Source organism: Hordeum vulgare, chromosome 2H (genome assembly GCF_904849725.1).
Source record: "Hordeum vulgare subsp. vulgare chromosome 2H, MorexV3_pseudomolecules_assembly, whole genome shotgun sequence".
NCBI lineage: Eukaryota > Viridiplantae > Streptophyta > Magnoliopsida > Poales > Poaceae > Hordeum > Hordeum vulgare.
In genome coordinates this window covers 428,047,389-428,069,837 of record NC_058519.1, presented here as the reverse complement: position 1 = coordinate 428,069,837, position 22,449 = coordinate 428,047,389, and the positions used below count along the sequence as shown (strand labels likewise).

The 22,449-nt window shown below is 44.8% G+C and overlaps 2 protein-coding genes across 2 annotated transcripts; one reads left to right on the top strand and one right to left on the bottom strand.

Annotated features, from left to right (window-relative positions):
• Positions 1–3,950: 3,950 nt before the first annotated feature.
• On the top strand, positions 3,951–9,664 carry LOC123426520 (SNF1-related protein kinase regulatory subunit gamma-1). Its single transcript, XM_045110360.1, has 6 exons — positions 3,951–4,397; positions 7,194–7,366; positions 8,045–8,251; positions 8,345–8,620; positions 8,850–9,013; positions 9,203–9,664. The coding sequence occupies exons 1-6, from the start codon at positions 4,238–4,240 to the stop codon at positions 9,498–9,500; spliced, it is 1,278 nt and encodes a 425-aa protein (XP_044966295.1). The 5' UTR covers positions 3,951–4,237; the 3' UTR covers positions 9,501–9,664.
• A 5,588-nt stretch (positions 9,665–15,252) lies between these two features.
• Positions 15,253–17,940, bottom strand: LOC123426519 (exocyst complex component EXO70B1-like). Its single transcript, XM_045110359.1, has one exon. The coding sequence runs from the start codon at positions 17,621–17,623 to the stop codon at positions 15,560–15,562; it is 2,064 nt and encodes a 687-aa protein (XP_044966294.1). The 5' UTR covers positions 17,624–17,940; the 3' UTR covers positions 15,253–15,559.
• Between the last annotated feature and the right edge of the window lie 4,509 nt (positions 17,941–22,449).

The following is a 22,449-nucleotide window of genomic DNA, read 5'->3' as shown; positions in this document are numbered from 1 at the left end:
ACTGGTGCATTGGTGCAAGCATCTCGGAGTTGGAATATACACTTTGATGAGATGATCAAAGATTTTAGGTTTGTACAAGGTTTATGAGAAACTTGTATTTCCAAAGAAGTGAGTGGGAGCACTATGGAATTTCTGATAAGTATATGTGGTTGACATATTGTGGATCAGAAGTAATGTAGAATTTCTGTAAAGCATATAAGTTTGTTTGAAAGGAGTTTTCAAAGGAATACCTGGATTGCGCTACTTAAACGTTAAGCATCAAAGATCTATGGAGATAGATCGAAAGCGCTTAATGGAAGTTTCAACAAGATGCATGCCTTGACAAGTTTTTGAAGGAGTTCAAAATAGATCAGCAAAGAAGGAGTTCTTGGTTGCGTTGTAAGGTGTAAATTTGAGTAAGACTCAAAACCCGACCCCGGCAGAATAAAGAGAATAGACGAAGGTCGTCTTCTATGCCTTAGCCGTAGAATCTAAAGTCTGCCATGCTGTGTACCGCACCTGATGTGTGCCTTGACTCAAAGTCTGTTGAGAGGTACAGAAAGTGATCCATGATTGAATCACTAGCAGTGGTCAAAGTTGTCCTAGTAACTAATGGACTAAGGAATTTTTTCTCGATTATGGAGGTGGTTAATGAGTTCGTCGTAAAGGGTTACGTCGATGCAAGCTTTGACACTAATCCGAATAACTATGAGTAGTGAAACGGATTCGTATAGTAGAGTAGATATTTGGAGCATTTCCGACTAGCACGTAGTAGCAGCATCTATAAGATGACATAAAGATTTGTAAAGAACACACGGATCTGAAAGTTTCAGAACCGTTGACTAAAACCTCTCTCACGAGCAAGACGTGATCAGACCCCAGAACTATATGGGTGTTGGATTCGTTGGAATCACATGGTGATGTGAACTAGATTATTGACTCTAGTGCAAGTGGGAGACTGTTGGAAATATGCCCCGGAGGCAATAATAAATTAGTTATTATTATATTTCTTAGTTCATGATAATCGTTTATTATCCATGCTATAATTGTATTGAATGAAGACTCATTTACATGTGTGGATACATAGACAAAACACTGTCCCTAGTAAGCCTCTAGTTGGCTAGCCAGTTGATCAACGATAGTCAGTGTCTTCTGATTATGAACAAGGTGTTGTTGCTTGATAACTGGATCACATCATTAGGAGAATCACGTGATGGACTAGACCCAAACTAATAGACGTAGCATGTTGATCGTGTCATTTTGTTGCTACTGTTTTCTGCGTGTCAAGTATTTGTTCCTATGACCATGAGATCATATAACTCACGGACAACGGAGGAATGCTTTGTGTGTATCAAACGTCGCAACGTAACTGGGTGACTATAAAGATGCTCTACAGGTATCTCCGAAGGTGTTCGTTGAGTTAGTATGAATCAATACTGGGATTTGTCACTCCGTGTGACGGAGAGGTATCTCGGGGCCCACTCGGTAATACAACATCACACACAAGCCTTGCAAGCAATGTGACTTAGTGTAAGTCACGGGATCTTGTGTTACGGAACGAGTAAAGAGACTTGCCGGTAAACGAGATTGAAATAGGTATGCGGATACTGACGATCGAATCTCGGGCAAGTAACATACCGAAGGACAAAGGGAATGACATACGGGATTATATGAATCCTTGGCACTGAGGTTCAAACGATAAGATCTTCGTAGAATATGTAGGATCCAATATGGGCATCCAGGTCTCGCTATTGGATATTGACCGAGGAGTCTCTCGGGTCATGTCTGCATAGTTCTCGAACCCGCAGGGTCTGCACACTTAAGGTTCGACGTTGTTTTATGCGTATTTGAGTTATATGGTTGGTTACCGAATGTTGTTCGGAGTCCCGGATGAGATCACGGACGTCACGAGGGTTTCCGGAATGGTCCGGAAACGAAGATTGATATATAGGATGACCTCATTTGATTACCGGAAGGTTTTCGGAGTTACCGGGAATGTACCGGGAATGACGAATGGGTTCCGGGAGTTCACCGGGGGGGCAACCCACCCCGGGGAAGCCCATAGGCCTTGAGGGTGGCGCACCAGCCCTTAGTGGGCTGGTGGGACAGCCCAAAAGAGCCCTATGCGCATTGGAAGAAAAATCAAAGAGAAAAGGAAAAAAAAGAAGGAGGTGGGAAAGGGAAGAAGGACTCCACCTTCCAAACCAAGTAGATTTCGGTTTGGGAGGGGGAGACCTTCCCCCTTAGGTTCGGCCGACCCCTTGGGAGTCCTTGGACCCCAAGGCAAGGCTCCCCCCTCCTCCTCCTATATATAGTGGGGTTTTAGGGCTGATTTGGGACAACTTTGCCACGGCAGTGCGACCACATATCTCCATGGTTTTACCTCTAGATCGCGTTTCTGCGGAGCTCGGGCGGAGCCCTGCTGAGACGAGATCATCACCAACCTCCGGAGCGCCGTCACGTTGCCGGAGAACTCTTCTACCTCTCCGTCTCTCTTGCTGGATCAAGAAGGCCGAGATCATCGTCGAGCTGTATGTGTGCTGAACGCGGAGGTGCCGTCCGTTCGGCACTAGATCGTGGGACTGATCGCGGGATAGTTCGCGGGGCGGATCGAGGGACGTGAGGACGTTCCACTACATCAACCGCGTTCACTAACGCTTCTGCTGTACGGTCTACAAGGGTATGTAGATCACACATCCCCTCTTGTAGATGGACATCACCATGATAGGTCTTCGTGCGCGTAGGAAATTTTTTGTTTTCCATGCGATGTTCCCCAACAGTTTTATGAGAGATTTCCGCACCATTGCTGCACCTCTCAATGAGCTTACAGAGTAGGATGTCCTTTTTATTTGCGGTACCGCACAGGAAGAAGCCTTCACGGTATTGAAAGATGTAAGTTAACACGTGCTCCTTTACTCCAACTTCCTCATTTTAATAAGACTTTCGAGCTTGAATGTGATGCTAGTGAAATTGGATTAGGAGATGTGTTATTACAAGATCCGATCATTTTTATAACAGATCCGATTATTTTTCGTAAAAAAGGGTGTCAATTACATTTTAAGGGCATGTTTGGTTTCAATAAGTCAGTTGACTTAAAACCAGTGACTTATAAGTCACGCCTGTTTGGTTGTCATCTGACTTATAAGTCACCTGACCACACCTTTCCATCCTGTTTTATATTATAAAAGCCGAAAAGGTGGTGGAACCCACGCAAAAGTGAATGACTTATAAGTTTTAAGTTGGGATGGAGCAACTTATGACTTATAAGTTAGGATGACTTATAAGTTGGGTCTATCTGGCAAAATAAGTCACTTTTTACACTTTTCAACTTATAAGTTGGTAACTTATTTGGAACCAGGCCCTAAATACATAAAGGATAACAACATTAATTTTGTGTCATGCAACGTATACTATCCGATAGGGAATTGCTGGTCATTCTTTTCTCTAACTAAAATAAATAAAAATTCGCAAGCAAAACTAAAATAAATGAAGCAATACATATGTTGAACCAGAGTATATATGTCATTTTTTTCTGAATAAAGAGTATATATGTCATTGATGAAAACTAACAACCCTGTAAACACACGTAGCACACCCCGAAGCTTCCAGTGGATCACATAAATATATATTAACCTGGGCCCCACATATCTGAAATCGCCAGCTCAAAGAGGGTAAGGAGGAGGAAAACCAGGTAAGCTCGCCACGTCACCCCGTGTTCTCCCTGAGCCGCCTCGCCGCAGCGGTTTTGCTCGTCTCGTCGGCAGAAACAGGGTGGAGCACGAAGCCCGGTCTCCTGTACCGTCGATGACATGTGGTCCCCGCATTTTGTGCTCCCCACCTGTCAGCGTGCTTCGTCGATGCACGCCGCGTAGAACAGCAGTTCCTCGCACGTGGGCCCCCCCCCCCCCCCCCCCCCCCCCCCCCCCCCTCGTCGTCGTCCCCTCTCGCGTTGACGGAAGAGTAAAGAGTTTAGACAGAGATAAGAACAAGACACACTATACACTGACTGCGGAGCGGGAGTTCCAGTATTAGTAGTATCAGCGGATTTCCCATCCGTCGACGCAGCAATTTGGCTTAGAGTTCACCTCTTGCATTTCCCCGCGCGTAGGCGTAGCAGCAACCCGCAATCCGCAAGCAGAAGAGGAGGGATCGCGGAGTGGTTATTTACAGAGGTGTTGGGAGAATCCAGGAGGAGGAAGTAGTCCGGCCAAGAAGGGGGGGATACAGAGAGGAGGAGGCCGAGTTCGGGGGAGAGGAGATGGAGACGGACAGCCCGCGGAGCCCGGAGGCGGAGATCGGGCACCGGGTGGAGGACCTGTGGGAGGTGGCGCAGCCGCAGCTGTCCCCGTCGGAGAAGCTCAACTCCTGCTTCGAGGACATCCCCGTCGCCGCCTTCCCCCGCAACCACCCCTCGCAGGGTAATCATATACGCAATCCCCTCGCTCGCTCGCTTGCTTGCGCTCTTGTTTCTACTTACTATGTTTGCTGGTGTCTTGCTCTGCTGCAACAACAGTACTGCAGCATATTTCTGTGCTAGTTCGTCCGAATGTCCGAATGTGCCTGCTTGTGAGCGAGCGACTATCCTAGCGCCAAGAGATGATCTTCGAACCACCGACAGTTTCTCCTTTGGGTGACAACTGCATCTGTATCATCATTTGTGCAGATACTGTTACAAACCTGATGCTCGTCTCTTGCTGTGCCGTGCGCGCTGCGGAGCAGCACGCAGCAGCTGATGTGCTCGTCCCTATCCTGCCTGCCACTCATGTCGACCCAAGGGGGCATCAGACCAGACGTTTATATCCTTTGAGTTTTGCGCTGTCGTGGCCATTCTTGTGAATATGCCACTTCCAAGTTGATTCTTGGTATTAGTGGCAGTACCACTGTTTTGCTTTATGAGTGAAAATGCAGTGGAGGTTTGAAAGCTCCTACCAAGTGTTCCAAAATCCCAGTACGTTCAACTCTTCAGGCTAAGGGAGGCATCAATTATGCTTGCTCTGGTTGAGAGGTCGTTTTCATTTCTTAGACCACCAAAACAAGAGCCGTCCACGACTCTCTTTGCTTTATGCCAGTAATTATATATATGTAACTGACGTGTAATGATATCAGCTTATACTAAACCATGAAATGTCTTCAGTACCTGTCATGATCACAATATATCTTCTGGAACAGGAGGCCCCATCCTTCCATGGACTGTTAATCCCCAATTGAATTAGGCCAGTTTGCTTAATAAACTATTTTTAGCTTTTATTTTGTAAAAAAAGGATTTGCGTTAAAAATATTGCAACTAGATTTCCAGGGGGGTCACCAGTTCGTATGATTTTGTCCCGAAAAATGGAAACTGTACAAGGAAGGAGGTTCAGCCTTTGCGGTCAACTTTTTGCCTAAGGCCACGTCTATTTCTGTGTTGAACACACTCCTTTGTGATAAGTTTTTAGAATCAATGATGCTAACATGAGAAACTCCGACTTGGCCACTTGATAAACCAAGCGAGTTGGTAATGATAGGGGTCACAACTCCAAAACTGGAACTGAACTTTGCCAATCCCATGCTGAATGTTCTCAACAAGGGTTCTGTTCTAGCTCTGTGGCTAAGCTCATTTGTGGCCCGGATGGTGCCTATTCGAGCAAGTCTATACGGATCTTGAATTTGTGCAGTGCTTGAAATATGACTTTAGAGCTAGCTAGTCAAGCAGAGCCCCAAAAACACAACCCCCTATATCTCCACATAGGGCTTCTTTCTAGCGACATACTCCCTCCGTCCCAAAATTCTTGTCTTAGGTTTGTCTAAAAATAGATGTATCTAAATACTAAAATGTGACTAGATACATTCATCTTTAGACAAATATAAGACAAGAATTATGGGACGGAGGGAGTATTTGCAACACACTTTTAGTCTACTATGGTACTGACCCACATCCGAAACCTCAATCAACAACAACAACAACAACAACAACAACAACAACAACAAAGCCTTTAGTCCCAAGCCTCAATCAACATCATAATTATTAATTGCAAGTAAGATAAGACCTGAGAAGAAATGATCAGCACCAATTAGCATTGATTAACACGTAACTATTATTAGCACTAATTGTCACTGATTAGCATACAATCATAGATTCATAGCAGCACCCCAATCTTTTCTCTAGGTTGACACCAAGTTAGCATGGATTAGGACATAATATGATTAGCGCTTCTCGGATAAAAAATGGTTAGCGCAACGGCCGGGGCGCCAAGGGAGTCCTCAAAGATGAGGTGCCCTGAGGTCTGTTTACTGGATCCCTCAAAGATGAGGTGCCCTGAGGTCTGTTTACTGGATCCCTCAAAGATGAGGTGCCCTGAGGTCTGTTTATTGGATCCCCTCAGGATAGCAGGTGGGATAGGGTCTCTGGTGGAGCGAGTAATTTTGCACTTCACTAAAATTTGGCTGTAGGCGGGGTCAGGGTGTGCGTAGGGGTTCAGCTGGACTTGCACTTAAGGGACTAGCGACATTAGTTGTTGGATCGAGAATACATATGAATGTATGAAATGGAATTACAATGATCAAAATTGTTTACCAAATTCATGAACTCGTGATAACAACAGTCAATTGAGAGGCCGGCATTGCATTAGCTTCTACATTAGCGAAAGTATGTTGTCGGTAATGTTTGCACAACCTGTGTCCTTGGTTTCCACAGTCATCTTTGGTGTTTTATCTCCATTCATATATGTATACAATTCTAGCTAGATAAGGTTGCATCATCATAGATTGATTAGGCATGCTTTGCTTGAGCTCACTACGTACAGTGTTCAGCACTTAGCTTCTTCGATTCAGTCAAACAAGTTTTAAGAAACGCCAATGTAATTGTTTTTTAGGGAAAACGCCAAGGTAATTAGATAGTCAAACCATTTTTTTTGTATAATGATCAAATATAGAACCTTTGAATTTATAACCTTATATATATACTAAGGTGGATTTATGTGGCAACAAACTATTTTGAAGTGATGAAGTTACATTTTCATATAGGTCCAACACAGGTGCATGTTATTGAAAATAGACATGTCATTACTAAATCGAATATCTTGAAATTTTTAATAGCCGATACCATGCTTTTGTAAGACATGATTTAACTGAAATGTATGGCTGTAACAATAACATACAGAACATGTACTTTTACCACATATTGTCTCATAGTCACTTTGAATTCTAAATGTCTACCATGATGTTTCTTCGTGCAGTCATCGAGATACCTTCGGATGCCAGCCTTGCTGATACTGTTGAGACATTATCCAAAAATAAAATTTTGAGTGCACCCATAAGAAACGTCGATGCTCCAGAGGATGCTACTTGGATAGACAAATACATCGGTATTGTGGAATTTGCTGGTATTGCAATGTGGTTGCTTCATCAGGTTTACATCCTCCCTCTCTTCAGTTCAATTTCCTTTTTATATAGCTAGATAGATTTGTTCACCATGAATCCATTAGGCATTAGTCAAAACATGTTGATATGTTTGCAGCTTTGATCAATATTGCACTCATCTAAACCAAATTAATTCCATTTTTACATACAAGATCACAATGGTAGATCTAGAAGTAACAAGATTAATCTCTTGGTGATTTTTTTGTTTGTTTGTTTGTCTAGAGGGTAACCTTGGAAGATATGATTTCAGTTCTAATGTATTCTCCATGATCAGAGCTCTCTATTTCTCTTCAGATACAATTGATAAAATAATCAGATATATGTACTAATGCTCATTAAAAGCATTTTGCAATATATTGCTACATTTGTGTGAATTAGATTTTAAATACACAATACATTAAACTTAACCTAGGCCTGATATCATTGGACTGTCCATCGAGTCAATCACCTTTCTAGGCTCTTGTCAAAATGCATCTTCACATCACTGAAATGCTGATCTTTAAGTAAACTTGGAATGCTTAGAAAGGTAGGTAGTTTAAAACAAAGTAATGCACTACAATTGCAGCAAGTTATAAACTTTATTTGTAATGTCAGTTGTGGAACTGATTATTTTTACGCTGGTGCATGTCTGACTATAGTTGCTTCTTCTTCTCCTCCTCTGCATCAGTCTGATGCTTCAGGTAACGGAACAGCTGGTTCTGCAGTTGGATCACCTGTGGCCAATCTAGCAGCTAGGTTAGGCTCTTTCACATTCAGAAGAACGTCATCTGGCAGGGTAGAAACTACTACTGATTCGGAATCAGATGAAGCTGCATCAGTGGGTGGAAGCTTTTTTGAAAACCTTACTTCATCTGAGTTCTACAAGAACACAAAGGTGACTGGCCCCTTCTCACTGCAGTGAAATGGTCACATTTTTATATTCTCCTCTAGTTAGCACCCATCCATGACACAGTTTGTAATTTTGTAGGTTGGCGATATCTCAGGAAGCTTCCGATGGGCACCATTTCTCGCCCTGCAGACATCTGACACATTCCTCACCATGCTGCTTCTTCTATCCAAGTACAGGATGAAGAGCCTCCCAGTGGTAGATATGGGGGGAAATCAGATCGAGAATGTCATTACACAATCTTGCGTCGTGCACATGCTTGCAGAGTGTGTTGGACTTCCTTGGTTTGAAAGCTGGGGAACTAAGAAACTCTGTGAGCTGGGTCTTCCTCTGATGAAGCCGTACAAACTTGTCAAGGTACCTCCTGAATGTGCAATCTCATCATCCTTATAAATGTTTGGCACATTAATGTGTATATAATGAGAAGGAAAAGGTTTATGTAAAACATGCTGCTCAACAGCTATACAATTGAACATCTGTAAACTGGTTTATCTGCAACTGAAGAACGAAAAACTCGAGCGTAAACTGTTTTACCTGTAGCCAAAGAAATGAAAACTCAATGCTGCCTTGGTGTTGCCCTTTATAGGTAAATGAAGACCAGCCAGTCCTAAAAGCCTTCCAACTGATGAGGGAGAAAGGGGTTGGTGGTGTGCCTGTTATGGACACAAATGGAACAAAAGCAATTGGTAACATTAGCATCAGAGATGTACAATATCTTCTGAGTGCCCCCAAGATATACAAACAATACAGGTTTGTGACTCTGGTTTATACTTGCTGATGAGCTTTCTTCTCTTTGCAAATCCGGTGTAATTTGCACTCGGATACCATGCACTGCGAGGTACGAGCAGTCATGTGTACGAGGCAGACCATGTCAGCTGATAATTGCTGCATAAGAAGTGCCCTCTTGTATGACTCTGGCTGGATGCATTCGATTCACAGGACAATCTCAGCCAAGGATTTCCTTACTGCGGTCCGGCACCATCTCCAGGAGCAACACGAAGCGTCGCCGCTGCTGCACGACGTGATCACATGCAAAAGAGACGACGTGATCAAGGATATCATACTGAAGCTGGACTCGACCAAGATCCACAGGATCTACGTGGTCGACGACAAGGGGGACACCGAGGGGGTGATCACACTGAGGGACATAATCTCCAAGCTGGTGCACGAGCCACGGCATTACTTTGGGGATTTCTTCGACGGCGTCGTTCCCCTACCCGCAAACAGTACCGTATGACAAAACGCTGTACTCTGTAAGAAAATGTACATTATCTTTTGCTCCTCCCCCGTCTTCTTGTCAAGTTGCTGTGTAGTTTATCTTTTGCTCCTCCCCCGTCTTCTTGTCAAGTTACCGTATGACAAAACCTTTGGAATGAGAATGATGATGCCTCTCTTCTTTCTTGTTGACGGTTTCTGCCATCATTTATCATTGTTGATGAGATGGCCAGACTAACGTTCAAGGTGTAGATGATCCATCTATACAAGACCACTTTAATTTGGTTTAACTTCGATCATCGATTCTACCAACATAATATGTATCATATGTCAGCAAAATATTAGTGGATTTTGTATTTGAAAGAAGTTTCAAATGGTATATATTTTGTTGGTCAAATCAGTGATCAAAGTTGTCATATTCCATTGTGGGGTGGCCTTAGATTGACTGGATGGATGGAGATGGTAGCAGCTACGTATCTTGGAACCACTCCACCAGATGGGTGGATGGATGGAGGGAGGCAGCAACAGTGACAAGATAGTGAGTTTGGTCACTCAAGAAGTCAAGATACTACACCCTGCCAGTGCCCTTCTTAAAAAAGACGTTGCGTAAAGCATATAAAATCCTGGCTTACCAGATCCAGATGCACAACTGCTATGTTATTATTACTCTAAAACAGGAGGGGGCCAGACCAATTCCGGTTCATTAGGTGGCTACAGCCTTACGTACATGCCTCTTGGCCGGTAACCACCCCGGTACAGCAACTACTCTACAAATTTGCGAGTCTCCAGACAGATGCTACCAAATCGGTTTGGTGGACACAGCATGGAGAAATAATAAGGTATACCAGGCTACCAGCACCGTGGTCTATGGTGGCCACATGATGATTGTCGGAAAAAAATAAATTGTCCAAATTTCCAAGTTCCAGGACAACCAAGCATTGCACCAGTAACCTCCTTTGTCAAGTTGCCACTCCACTTGCCAGTGTAGTAAAGGTGCAATATTACTAGGATTCATTAACGAGTTTGCCATTTGTTTAAAATCTTTAAACTTGTTCATAGAGGACAGCCCTAGTGCAAGCATGGATGAAGCTTGGCATTTCAGGATCAGTATTGTCGATCAACACGCACGAAAAATGCATTACTAAACCATGCAGAATGAATTCCGCAACATCTTCAATCACTCTCTTCAAGGGCACTCCTACTTTCACAAGGACGAACAGAAAGTGAAATCTATCTGCTTGGGGCACATTTGATTACCTGCATGGTTTTTTGTCCATTTGCATGCTTGACTCAGTTGGGTCTGGCTGAGCATATACAAGCAAAAAATCAACATCTGCATGTTGTTTGGTTGCATGTGTTTGTGTTTTCAATGTGAGCAGATGTAAAGCACAGCTGCTTGGTTGTGTGCAAGTACTTGATCTGCTCACCTCTTTCATTTGTGATGAACTTACCATCCATTTGTCTGCACACCTCCTTCATTTGTGATGAACTTACCACCCATTTGTCTGCACACAACACACACAGCACAGATAACACACTGATCATCAGCAGCAAGAATACAACAAGAACAAAGCAAGAACACAGCAAGAACAGGCAGCTCGCAAGTACTACTAGGCATACGTTTAAAATAGCAGGGCATCCCATGCCCCTGCTAGACCCCAGGGTGCTGATCCCTGGGCAAAATATAGACAAGTTCACAGCAAAAGAGATGGTCGGACTTCAGTTCAAACCTACACTATTTCAGTTCAGTTCAGTTCAGACTACAAGGAACAAACTATATGGCATGAGCGATGTCACCGACGCAGTTGTGCTTGGAGCACCGGAACCTGCAGATGTTGGAGCTGTTGGCGTCGAAGATCCGCACCTTCAGCCCCAGGTCGGAGAGCCTGAAGACTACAAGGTCGCCGAGGACCTCCTCGTGGCCAGTCCTCGGCCTCCTGCCAGCGCCCAACGGCTTGCAAACTAACAATGTGGTAGTAAGAACTAACAATGTGACACTAACACCTAACAATGTGACACCAAGAACTAACATTGTGGCATTACAAACTTACAATGTGGCACTACAAACTTATAATGTGGCACTAACAGCATGCAAACTAACACTGCACCATCAACAATCTAGCCATATGGGATGAACTAAGTAGGCATGCACTCTGGTTCATCTCCAAAACAATGGATTCGGATTGAATCCGGTCGAATCCGGTCGAATCCACTGTGAACAATCTAATCTAACACTACTAGAACTACCCTAAGAACCCTAAGAACGAAGCGAAGTGGAGATTGGAGAGCTTACAATGGGGATTGCCTGTGTAGCATATGCCGTCCGTGGAGAAAACCCGGCGGGAAGAGGGGTGATGGCGCCGCCGACGAAGAGGACCCGACCAATACGAGGGTCGCGACCGTGGACCTCATCCTGCGCTGGCTCGAAGATGACGCCGACGTCTTGAAGCTCCCCTCCCCTTGCACCGGACGCAGAGGAGAAAACCCTCTTATTGGGGTAAAAATACTCCCATAAGTGGGGGCGGCAAAGGACGGCGCCGGCGGGTATTGGATCCCTGCCATGTTTGAGCCGAAGGTGTAGACCACCGGACCCGGTGGCGGAGCCACAGCGACCGACGCTGGCGCTGCATTGGCCTGGGGCGGCGGCATGGTGCAGAAAGGAGAGGGAGCTTGGATTGCCGCCGCTAGATCTAGTCCGGCCGAGGAGAGACCAACAACCACCTCTCTTGGATGGGATTGCTGCCGGTGATGACCAGAGTGGGTGGGGCATGGCGAGACGACGGCGTTGCCATCGGAGAAACCGAACGGACGGTGAGATGAGAGAGAGGAAGTGGGTGTGAACTGGCAAGGGAGGTGACGAGAGGAGGCGTGGGGAGTTACGAGGCGTCTCGTCGTCTCCCGCGCTTCCCCAAGCATGCAGACGCTCACCTCGAGCAAGCTTGGCTCGCAAAAAACGACCAATTCGGCCGTTTCCATGAGGTTTGTGCGGGCTACGAATCACATGCGAGCCAGGCAACCAAATGTTCCAAACTCTGCCCGTGCGGGCCTGGTCCAATCTAATGCAGCCTACCAAACTAGAGACTTCCATTGCACTAATCAAAGCAATTATAAACAGCTTAAAGCAGAGTGAAATATTGGTCTATGCACTCCTTTGATGCCCGGAGGTAGTAATTTCATTGCTATATATTCCACTACTAGAACCTCTAAATGCACGAATGGTATTCATCCTCCATTCGAAGAAAAAAATGGTATTAATCAATTATGTTTACTTTCTTTTCTTTTGCATGTGCATACAGTTCAAACACATAGAGGCTCAAAACTAAGACAGCAGAAATTAAAATGAGAAGCACTTCCAATGGAGAGAAAAAAAGGATATCTCAACAAGGTAGTTTTCAATCTGTCCGATGAACACTCGATGAAACTCTCAATCTTATATAGATGCTGTAGGGCTAGATGGGCCACAGAGCAGAGTGCAAATTGCATTTCCGACATAAACAAATTAAAGTGGAAATTGCCTCCATACTGCTACTATCATATTTGTTGCAACTTACTAAAATACCATCTATTTGACCCACTTTAATTGGTCATCTGTCGGAATGTTACCCCAAAACAGAGTACTCCCTCGTTTCCATAATATAGTGCGCATTGGTGTCAAGCTTCATAGACTCTGACCAAGTTTATAGAGAAAATTATCGTAGAACATACTTTCATATGGTATATATTTGGTACTGAAAGTGTTTGGATATTTTCTACAAACTTGGTCAGAGTTGATAAAGTTTGACTCAAAAAAATCTAATATGCATTATATTTTGGAACAGAAAATTGATAAAATTTACCTGAGACAGGCCTTATTTTCCAACGGAGCAAATATCCTGGTCCCAGAATGCATATTCCTCTATCTCCAATTCTTCATAACGAGCAATTCAAATCGTGCAATAGCATGTCTGCACAACATAAGAACATGGCTTCCTAAGTGGCCACAGGACCCATCCTAAAGTGTGACGACTAGCAAAATCATGGCGACAAGAGCAGGAACACCAGGAATAATTGTGGAGCGGTACAATTAAAATTCTTAGCTCACATACAACACTTCTCCTGTTTCATACCTTGAAGAAGCTGGGAAATACCAAACCATGACTTCAAATGGTCATAAAGGGCTTACAAAGAAGTACCAGTATAATGACATAAAAGGAAAAACAATACCACTGTTACCTAACCGCGCCATCCTCCTCCCTCCATGCTCAGCTAGTTCACAAAGCTGCTCCGGTTTTATCAAACAAGGGATGCCCAAAATGGAGTAATAGTCAAGTAAAACATTTCATCTGGTGGACTTTAATGCAAGAAACACCAAGTATTATCAAACTATCTGTTGATTTTTCTTTCGCAAAAACATGTCTTGTTGCTTTCACCATAAGCCAGAAGCTACACCAATATGAGTTACAATTTAAGTTCACTTCATATAATAAGTAACTACCCCCTCCATTTCATTTTATAAGGCATATTATGGTATTGCACAAGGATAATAAAGCCCATTAATACGAGCGAGAATATTCACCATGTTAACCAGAAATGACGATGAGAGATAGTGTAAAAAATGGGGTAAAAGATAGAAAAAATATTAATTACATATAGAAACCTACTCCCTCTGTCCCATAATATAAGAGCGTTTTTTACACCAGTGTGGTGTAAAAAAACGCTCTTATATTTTGGGACAGAGGGAGTATATTTTAAAAGAAGATTGCAAAAAAATACAGGCCATACAGAAATGAAGTGAGTAGTAACTGTTATTTTCATTATTTTGAACGTTGATAAGTGAGTACTAAGTGTGCTTTTCATGATTTTCGAGAAATAGAGAAAGCGCTGAAAATTCAACCTAGTGTGCTCCCATATGGGCAGTACTCCTACATCTTAACCTCGATTCTGAATTCTTGAAATCCATTTACCATCAATGTGCTTATTATTATTCTTATTATCACAAAGAAACCAAAAAAATGCCACCACGATGATCCAGTTTGTAAACTGTCAATTGTATCTGGCTGAGGTTAGCATAAGCAAAGCCTTCTAAAGTATAACACCAACGGTAAATAATTGGTATGGAAGACTAAATCAGTTTACTAACATAGATACATCTTGCCATGATAGACATGGAAAGGTTCAAAACCCAAAGAATGATAGATGCACATTATATATTGAATAGAATTTACTAAGTAAATGAACGATACAACAATAGCAATAAATCGTGAAGCAGAAGAGAACGGTAGAATTAAGAATATAGCAATGAACCAAGAGAAGAGTCCTAACAGTAGTAAGAAAATAGCCGATAACATATCAACAATCTACATTTTCATTAGTAAAGTAACAAGAATCATTATTAAGGTGTATGAATGACACCTCTAAATTAGTACTGCCTGAAGATCATTATTACCTTGTAGCACTGCCCTAACCGTTGTTTCAGACTGACAATAAATGTGTTTAGTTCATAGAAGTATCTTACTAGAGAAGACTTAATTCTAAGGCAACATAAATTGTATGTGAGCATAAAAAATAGAAGTATCTAGATTTTTGCGCAAGAATCCAATTAATGATACTTACTTCCTTCAACAGTACGATCAGTCGGATTTTGTACTAAGGTCAGTTTTGCAATCTGTAGCTTCATGAATTTCATAAGATATGTTTGTTCAAATTAATTTTCTCTAAGCATATGCAAATGGCAAACTCTGTTACTTCTAGTTTGCGGCCTAAACATGCCCTTTTCCCACATCTTCTGCAAGTTATTCCAACTGAAACACATATAACATGTTCAATATATTCCAAGAAGCATGCCTCTACATGGTGCCAAATCTAGATTTTGGACATTGCAATGTGCAAAGAAATGAGTACACTGGAAAAACAATACATGTACATTATTTCTTGTTACACATAATCTGACTGAACCAAAGGATCCTCCTGTGGACTCCTGCGGTATTACAGCACCATACCAACCAGGGAACATGCACCAATCCAATACATGTAACCAGCAGTTCAGCAGTATACTGCCCATTGTAACAAAGATATACCTGTAACCAAATTCTGTCATAGGAACTATAACCTTCTTCTGGAATGGTTGGCAGACCCTAGTGACCCTTCGAAAAGATCAGACAGTTGATTTTCCAAGTCCTCTGGGGTGTACTTTATGTATTTACCAGAATTTCTTCCATTATCCACTAGACTACCATATCTACCCAGAAAAGCACGATATGCTGGAATCACATTTTCCGATATAGATATCTTGAGCTCTTCGCGGAGTTGAGGATCCGGTACCTTCCAAAGCGTTTGACTCCTGTAAATCTCATCAAAGGCAAAGTTGAAGTTCTTAAATTTCTCTTTGACCCTCGAGCTTGAATTCCCAAGGCTTCCACTCCCGCTGCTATGACCATCATCCTTGAGATAGGACAAAACCTTTGTCCACGATATCCTAAGGTAGCTCTTGGAATTTTGCCGAATCTTTCCACGGCGCCTCCGTGTCCAATGATCACCTAAAATCCTCCCAAGCTCGGAATCTTTCACCTTTTGGACAATATAAAGTGTATTATTCATGGAAAATATACACTGGAGTGCAACGTCCTCGTACAGTTTAGATTTTTCCTCCAAATTGGCCTCCAAGTAAGACATCAGCTTCACCAAACGATGTCCAAGTGGCGTCAAGCTCTGCAGATACTCTTCGTCATCATCAGCACCTCCATTTGAAGCATTATGATCAACATCTCTGGCAGCATCCTCATCCAAGAGTTTGTCAAGCGTATCACTGTAAACGACCAACAACCGAAGGTAGTTCATCACATAACGTGTGATTGGGTGGATCTCACCAGCCATCATAGGCCTCCTTGACGACTCCTGCTGTAGAACTTTCCCAAACTCAAGAAGGTTACCCTTGACTGCATCCCCAAGCCTGCCAAGGACCCCCTCCAAATCACAGATCACATCATCCCCAGGAGTCCCATAGTACAGTTCCTTGAGCTCAGGAATCACCTCAGCAAGTGCCTCATACATATCAAGAATCCGGGACACCTTCTCAGGAGAACGAGGGCACACAGCCACAGCATCCCCAAAGTTAAGAATCTGCATTATGCAAACCTTGGTGGATTCAACAAAGCACTCGTCCCGCAGCTCATCGGACACTGCAAGCACCTGATCGCAGAGCCGGCGCTCGCCTGTCAGAAGGGAACGGACAACAGTCTTGACGCCATGCACCCATTTCTTCATCTTGTCATTCAGCTGCTTCCACTCCACACGCTGAACCTCGTCGATGCTGAGCCGCTCGACGCCCAGAACTGTGAGGCATTCATCAAGCAGGTCCCGTCGGATGCCGCAGTAAACCTGCACGAGCTCACTTGCATAGCCAGCGCGCCCCATCCGCTCAGCAATGGCGCGCAGCTCATCAACAGCGTCAGGCCGCACCAGGTCGAACAGCTGGTCGTCGAAGGGGTTCCCCACGAGACTGGCGCTGCGGGCGGTATCTGGCGCGCCCTCCTGGCTGTGCGGGGTGGCGGGATCGAACTCGGAGGAGGTGTCGAGGTCGTCCATGGACTCGAGCGAGAGGCGGCGGAGCGAGCAGTAGAGGCCGCTGGCGTCGAGCGGCACGGCGTGGCGGAGCATGAGGTGGCGGAGCTCGTCCTCGAGGCGCGCCATGGCGAGCTGCACGGCGACGCCCGCGCGGCCCGAGGCGGCGGCGGGCCCCCCGGCGGCGAGGTGGTCGACGGCGACGTCGACCGCCGCGAGATAGTGCGCGGCGTCGTCCTCGGGGGCCTCGAAGACGAGCGCCTCCGGGGTGGTGTCCCACAGGTGGATGAGCTGCGCGGCGTCGTCGAAATCCGACAGGGAGGGGGCCTCCGAGGGGTCGGAGTGGGAGTGGGAGTTGGAGGGCGAGGGCGAGGGCGAGGGGAAGTGGTCGGAGGTGATGGTGGAGAAGCGGTAGTCGAAGCCCGAGAGGATGCGGATCATGTCGTCGGCGGCGTTCTTGGAGGTGGCGAGCGACTTGACGATGTGGTGCGCCGCGGCGAGGACCCTGTCGTTGCCAGCGACGGCGACGGCACCGACGCCCGCCAAGGGCACGGCCTCCTCCTCCTCCTCCTCCGGCGGCGGCGGGGGCGCCGACATCGCCGACATCGCCGGCGGCCCGCTAGGGTTTGATCCGGCCCGGCGGCGGCCTGCTGACACGATACTCGGGAGGCTGATACAGTTACGTCACGGCTAGGAGGCTGATGGCCGCGGTAAACAGAGCGCTCCTACTCCTGCCAGTGGAAGTACTAGTAAAGGGGATACAGATATCTGTGCCGGTGCCAGCGAAGGGGCGGACGGATAGAGGAGAGGGAGAGGAGACGCGGGAGGAGGGAAGCAAATGGCACCACTTTGCCGGCCCGTTTGCCGTTTGGTGGCGACGCTGGCTGGCTGGCGATTCACGGTGCGCAGCTCATCTTTGTACTTTGTAGCATCTCCCACCTCTGAATCTAAAAGTCCAACTTGACGACCCCATCCCCACCTCTTTCTCTTCCTCGCATCGCACCACTCACGTGTTTCATCTTTCGCTCTTACTATTGCCACAAGTAGCATCTGAGCTTGATCATGACATGTTTTTCTTCTCTCCTCTCCTAACAAGAAACCGCGCAATTCACCACCATTACACATCGGTTTGGCTTGGCCTCGCATCTGTCGAAATCTAACCCCCGTTGGAACTGCAATGCACTGCACGATTATGTAGGAGTATATCTTCTTAGTGGTCGCTGTCATCTTTTGTTGCGTACATAGATCTCGACGGCTCTCCTCCTCGTATTAGATCCCCGTCGTCATCACCATTTCCATGCTCTCAAGGGAACTGCAGAGTCTCTACAAAAATATCCATCGAAAACTTTGATCACACACGTACGGCTTCCTGAAATCTTCTTGTAAAAAGCTTAGGATAAGTCTTGGGAAACATGACATTCGCGTCACTCAGGGTAAAATGGCATCGCTTAGCATGGATGTTCAAAAACGTCTCTCCAAACATTGTGGAACTATCGTATGCATATGTACGACTCACTGTCACTATGAATGCTTGAAGCAAGCAGGTTTATCCGTGTGTGTGTGTGTGTGTGTAACGATCGTGTCATGGGTTGCCTGTCCTACCATGATTACCCCTCGGGCTTTCGGCGGGACGCTTCACGCACTGCAAACCAAAAGGCTACGCTCGTGTCATTGGATAAGAATACGGCATCACTCAATTATTCGATGAGCTGGCGTCACACCTCTGCTACACGCTCAAGCATTTCTTCTAGCTACAGAGACTGGTTTTCGTTAGTGGATTTCGTTTCAGATCTTGCACTTGCCAACAGTACATAGTACTTCCTCTGTAAACTAATATAAAAGCATTTAGATCACTATCACTACTTTCGTAATATAATATAAAAGCGTTTTTGATATACTAGTGTTTTGACACTACAACAGTGTTAAAAAAACTAATATATTATGAGACAGAGGGAGTAGTATAGTAAAAGGAACGTCGAGAAATCTCATCTATGCCCGGGATGACACTATGTAATGTCATCTGTATAATGTTAACAACTGATTATTCGCAACAACAACAAAATGCACGCATCCGTGGTGACAAGCCGACAGTTTCTCAAACTATGCTACTGACAGTAGTATCTCATGTATAATAACAAGTCATTGATACATTTCACCTTTTGTGTAACAGCTCGGAACAGACGTTTCAGAAGATTTCATCTTTATTTCGTTGTCGACGTATGATTTATTTATTTATAGCATTCATCATGTCATTATGTCATCATGTCATTAAACTTTTGCAACTCAAATAAATTTATGGTATTGATCTTTGATCCATTTAAATCGAGGGAAATTCATATGATGATTTCTCTTTATAACTTATAAAATATCCTCCCAATATTTTAGGAAGAAAAAATATATATTCCATTGACTTGGAATTATCCGCAACACACTTGCAAAAAAATTATATGCCTTTTCTAACTCAAATCTTGGCCTCAAACCTTGCGCATAAGTTGTTTCATCCCTTTCTAAGCTCCACCAAATTTTTCAACATTTTTCGACCTTCCGATCACCTGATCCTTATTCAAACCCATTTGAATTAAATTTAAATGTGTTTGAATCTAACCATGCATCGATGCCCACTTCTATTTTTCGTTGGTCAAACTCACATTAAAAGTCCACGCGAAATTAACACCATGCCTAAATTCCTTCTCTAACTTTTTTTCCTCTCTTTTCTTTCTTTCTTTTTTTCCTGCTAATGGAAAGTGGTGAGAGAGAGGGATCCCACACTATAGCAAAGTGGGCCAAAGGCCCATCCGCCCCCACCTATCGAAACCCTAGCCTCTCCCTTGATCCCTGCCTGATCCTCACTCCTCTCTTCCCTCAATCCCATCTCCCTTCCTTCCTCCTAGAAGCGCGCCAGGGAGAGCAGCGCCACTCCCGACCCTCTCTGCCTCCTCCCTACGATCCCCACACACTCGCACCCTCTCAAAACGTGACCAGTGGCGCCCGATCCCCTCGTCGCTTCTAGCCGCGTCGGCGAGCACCGCTGTTGTGACCGCACCTTGCCACGTTGTGCTCTGACACCCCAGCGCTCTGCCCACCCTTACCATTGCTCACCTCGCCGCGCCTTCGCCCCATGGCGTCGGGCCCCCGTCGCTGCTCTTGCTGATAAGTGGTGTCGCATGAGTCCCCGTGCTCCTCCCGCTGGCCTTGACCTCCCAGCCGTCGTTGGCACCCAACACCCGCTCCTCCCTGCGCTTCACCCACGCGTTGCCCGTCCCGACATGCTTTCGCGCAAGCCGCCTCGACCATGACCAGTTTGAGCTCCTACCTCCGCTGCAAGCTAACTCGTTGCCATGGGCGTGCCCTTGCTTTGTTGCAACTCCGCCTCCCGAGCGTTGTCCATGGCCTCGCCCCTGGCTCTAAGAGTTGTTGCTTTCTCGCCTTGCTCGGCCTCCACCCTCTGTAGAGCCGACCCCGTCGGCCATCTCTCTTCCTGTTGTTCGCAGGAACACCATGGCTGCGTGAGCTCTTTCCCAATCTCAACCCCAAGAAGACTGCTGCTAGCTAACTCCGTGGTCTTAGGGAGCCCCTTCGCTGTGCCTTATTGCTGCCGCGAGCACCCCATCCGCGAAACCCACGGCCTTCATATGCAGCCGGATCTTTTGCCCTGTTGAATACCGACACCCGAAGGCTTTTGTGTCATTTCATTTGGTTCAGGTCAAATCCCCTATCGCCAAGCCCCGAGCCTGGAAGTGCCAGACCTATTATCAAAGACCCCGGAATCGTCAAAGTTCCTCTCTAACCGTGTACGACTGCCGTCGTCGTGGAATCGACAAGATCGTCGAGTACCACTACCTCCATGACGACACGTGTACAACTACTTCCCTTGACGAACATGATCCACCCCAAATGCACGCTTTGAAGGTATAACATCGAGTTGACCGCCCATGCATGAATGAATTGTTGCTGAGATGTGACGATGTATGTTCTATAGATGTTGAGTTAGTTGCACGTACCCTGTCAGATGTTTTCTCTTGCACATTCCTTAATTGACATGCCACGTGGGACACCCAGTAATAGGGATCACTCCCCGTCGCTCTTGCACATTGCGCGCATCCCATGTTTCTTTTGCACCAACATCTCAATGAGTTGTCGGAACCGAAAACGTTGTCATGCCATCGTTTTCGTTTTCATCGCCGTGGCACCCAATTCTTTCCTCCATGGCAGCAAATGCTCTATATCATGATATATGCCAACATTTTCATAAATTTCATATAACTTGTAAATGTCATCCTCATGCATGTTAAAAACAATTAAAATGATGTTTGCATTAAAATTGCCTAATACCATGCTAAACGATTTGTCTGATAACAAAATAAACACAGCTCCGAATTTAATAAGCTATATATGTAACTTGCTTAGAAAAATGTGTAGAATAACATGGTGCACTTTATTTTTCCATTTAATAAATTGAAAATGTGATTTATTCAGATCTGGTCCAATTTTGAAAATTGCATATGGGATCATTTCGGAAATGCTATATGTTGTTTCCGACCTTATTTAAAACGCCTCGATAGTGTAGTTGTTCATGTTTAACTTCTTGCCATGATTAACAACATTTAAAATGATTTTTCAGTTAAAACAACATTAACCGCATTTCTCCTAAATATGGAGAGTTATTATTTTGTTATATGTATGTTCTCCTTCTCCATTTAAAATTGCTTAATTCCATCTTCACCTTATGCCATGACCACCCATGTTAAACGACATTTCATATTGATGAGTACCTAAACGAGAGTAAACTAAGTGACTAAAATATGGAGTTTCATCAATATGCAACTCATTGCATATTGAGCTTCACTTAATGTGTAGTATTCAATGTGGTGATTGTCATGCCTTGCATAATTAAACCGGGCGTGCATCATGTCATGAATATGTTGTGGTTCGTTCGACTACGTTGGTTCGTCTACTTCACGGATTCGTTCTTCTTCCAAGCGGGATCACATGCAAGATGATCATTTCCCTATATACCATTACTATCATTGTCGTGCTAGTTGTCTCATTTTTATGCTATGCCTTGTTGCCTACCATATGTTATGTCCACCCTCCCAACATTGCCATGAAAAGCCTCTAACCCCTCCACAACCCAGCAAACCTTGTTTGGCTATGTTACCGCTTGCTCAGCCCTTCTTATAGCGTTACTAGCTGCGGGTGTAGTTGCTTCCATGTGAAAACATGGGTTCCTTGTTATATCACCATATTATTGCTATTTAATTTAATGCACATGTATACTTGGTAAGATGTGGAAGGCTTGGCCTTCTAGCTCGGTGTTTTGTTCCACCTTTGCCGCCCTAGTTACTTGTGTACGGGTGTTATGTTCCATATTAAGCGCTCCTAACATGCTTGGGGTTGTTATGGGGACCTCCTTGACTTTCGTTTTGGGATAA

Bases quoted from the DNA above. Each gene is read 5' to 3' on its own strand.
- LOC123426520 (XM_045110360.1), top strand. From the start codon at position 4,238: ATGGAGACGGACAGCCCGCGGAGCCCGGAGGCGGAGATCGGGCACCGG. The intron at 4,398-7,193 runs GTAATCATATAC...TTCTTCGTGCAG, and splicing joins CCGCAACCACCCCTCGCAGG to TCATCGAGATACCTTCGGAT. The intron at 9,014-9,202 runs GTTTGTGACTCT...TTCGATTCACAG, and splicing joins AAGATATACAAACAATACAG to GACAATCTCAGCCAAGGATT.
- LOC123426519 (XM_045110359.1), bottom strand. From the start codon at position 17,623: ATGTCGGCGATGTCGGCGCCCCCGCCGCCGCCGGAGGAGGAGGAGGAG.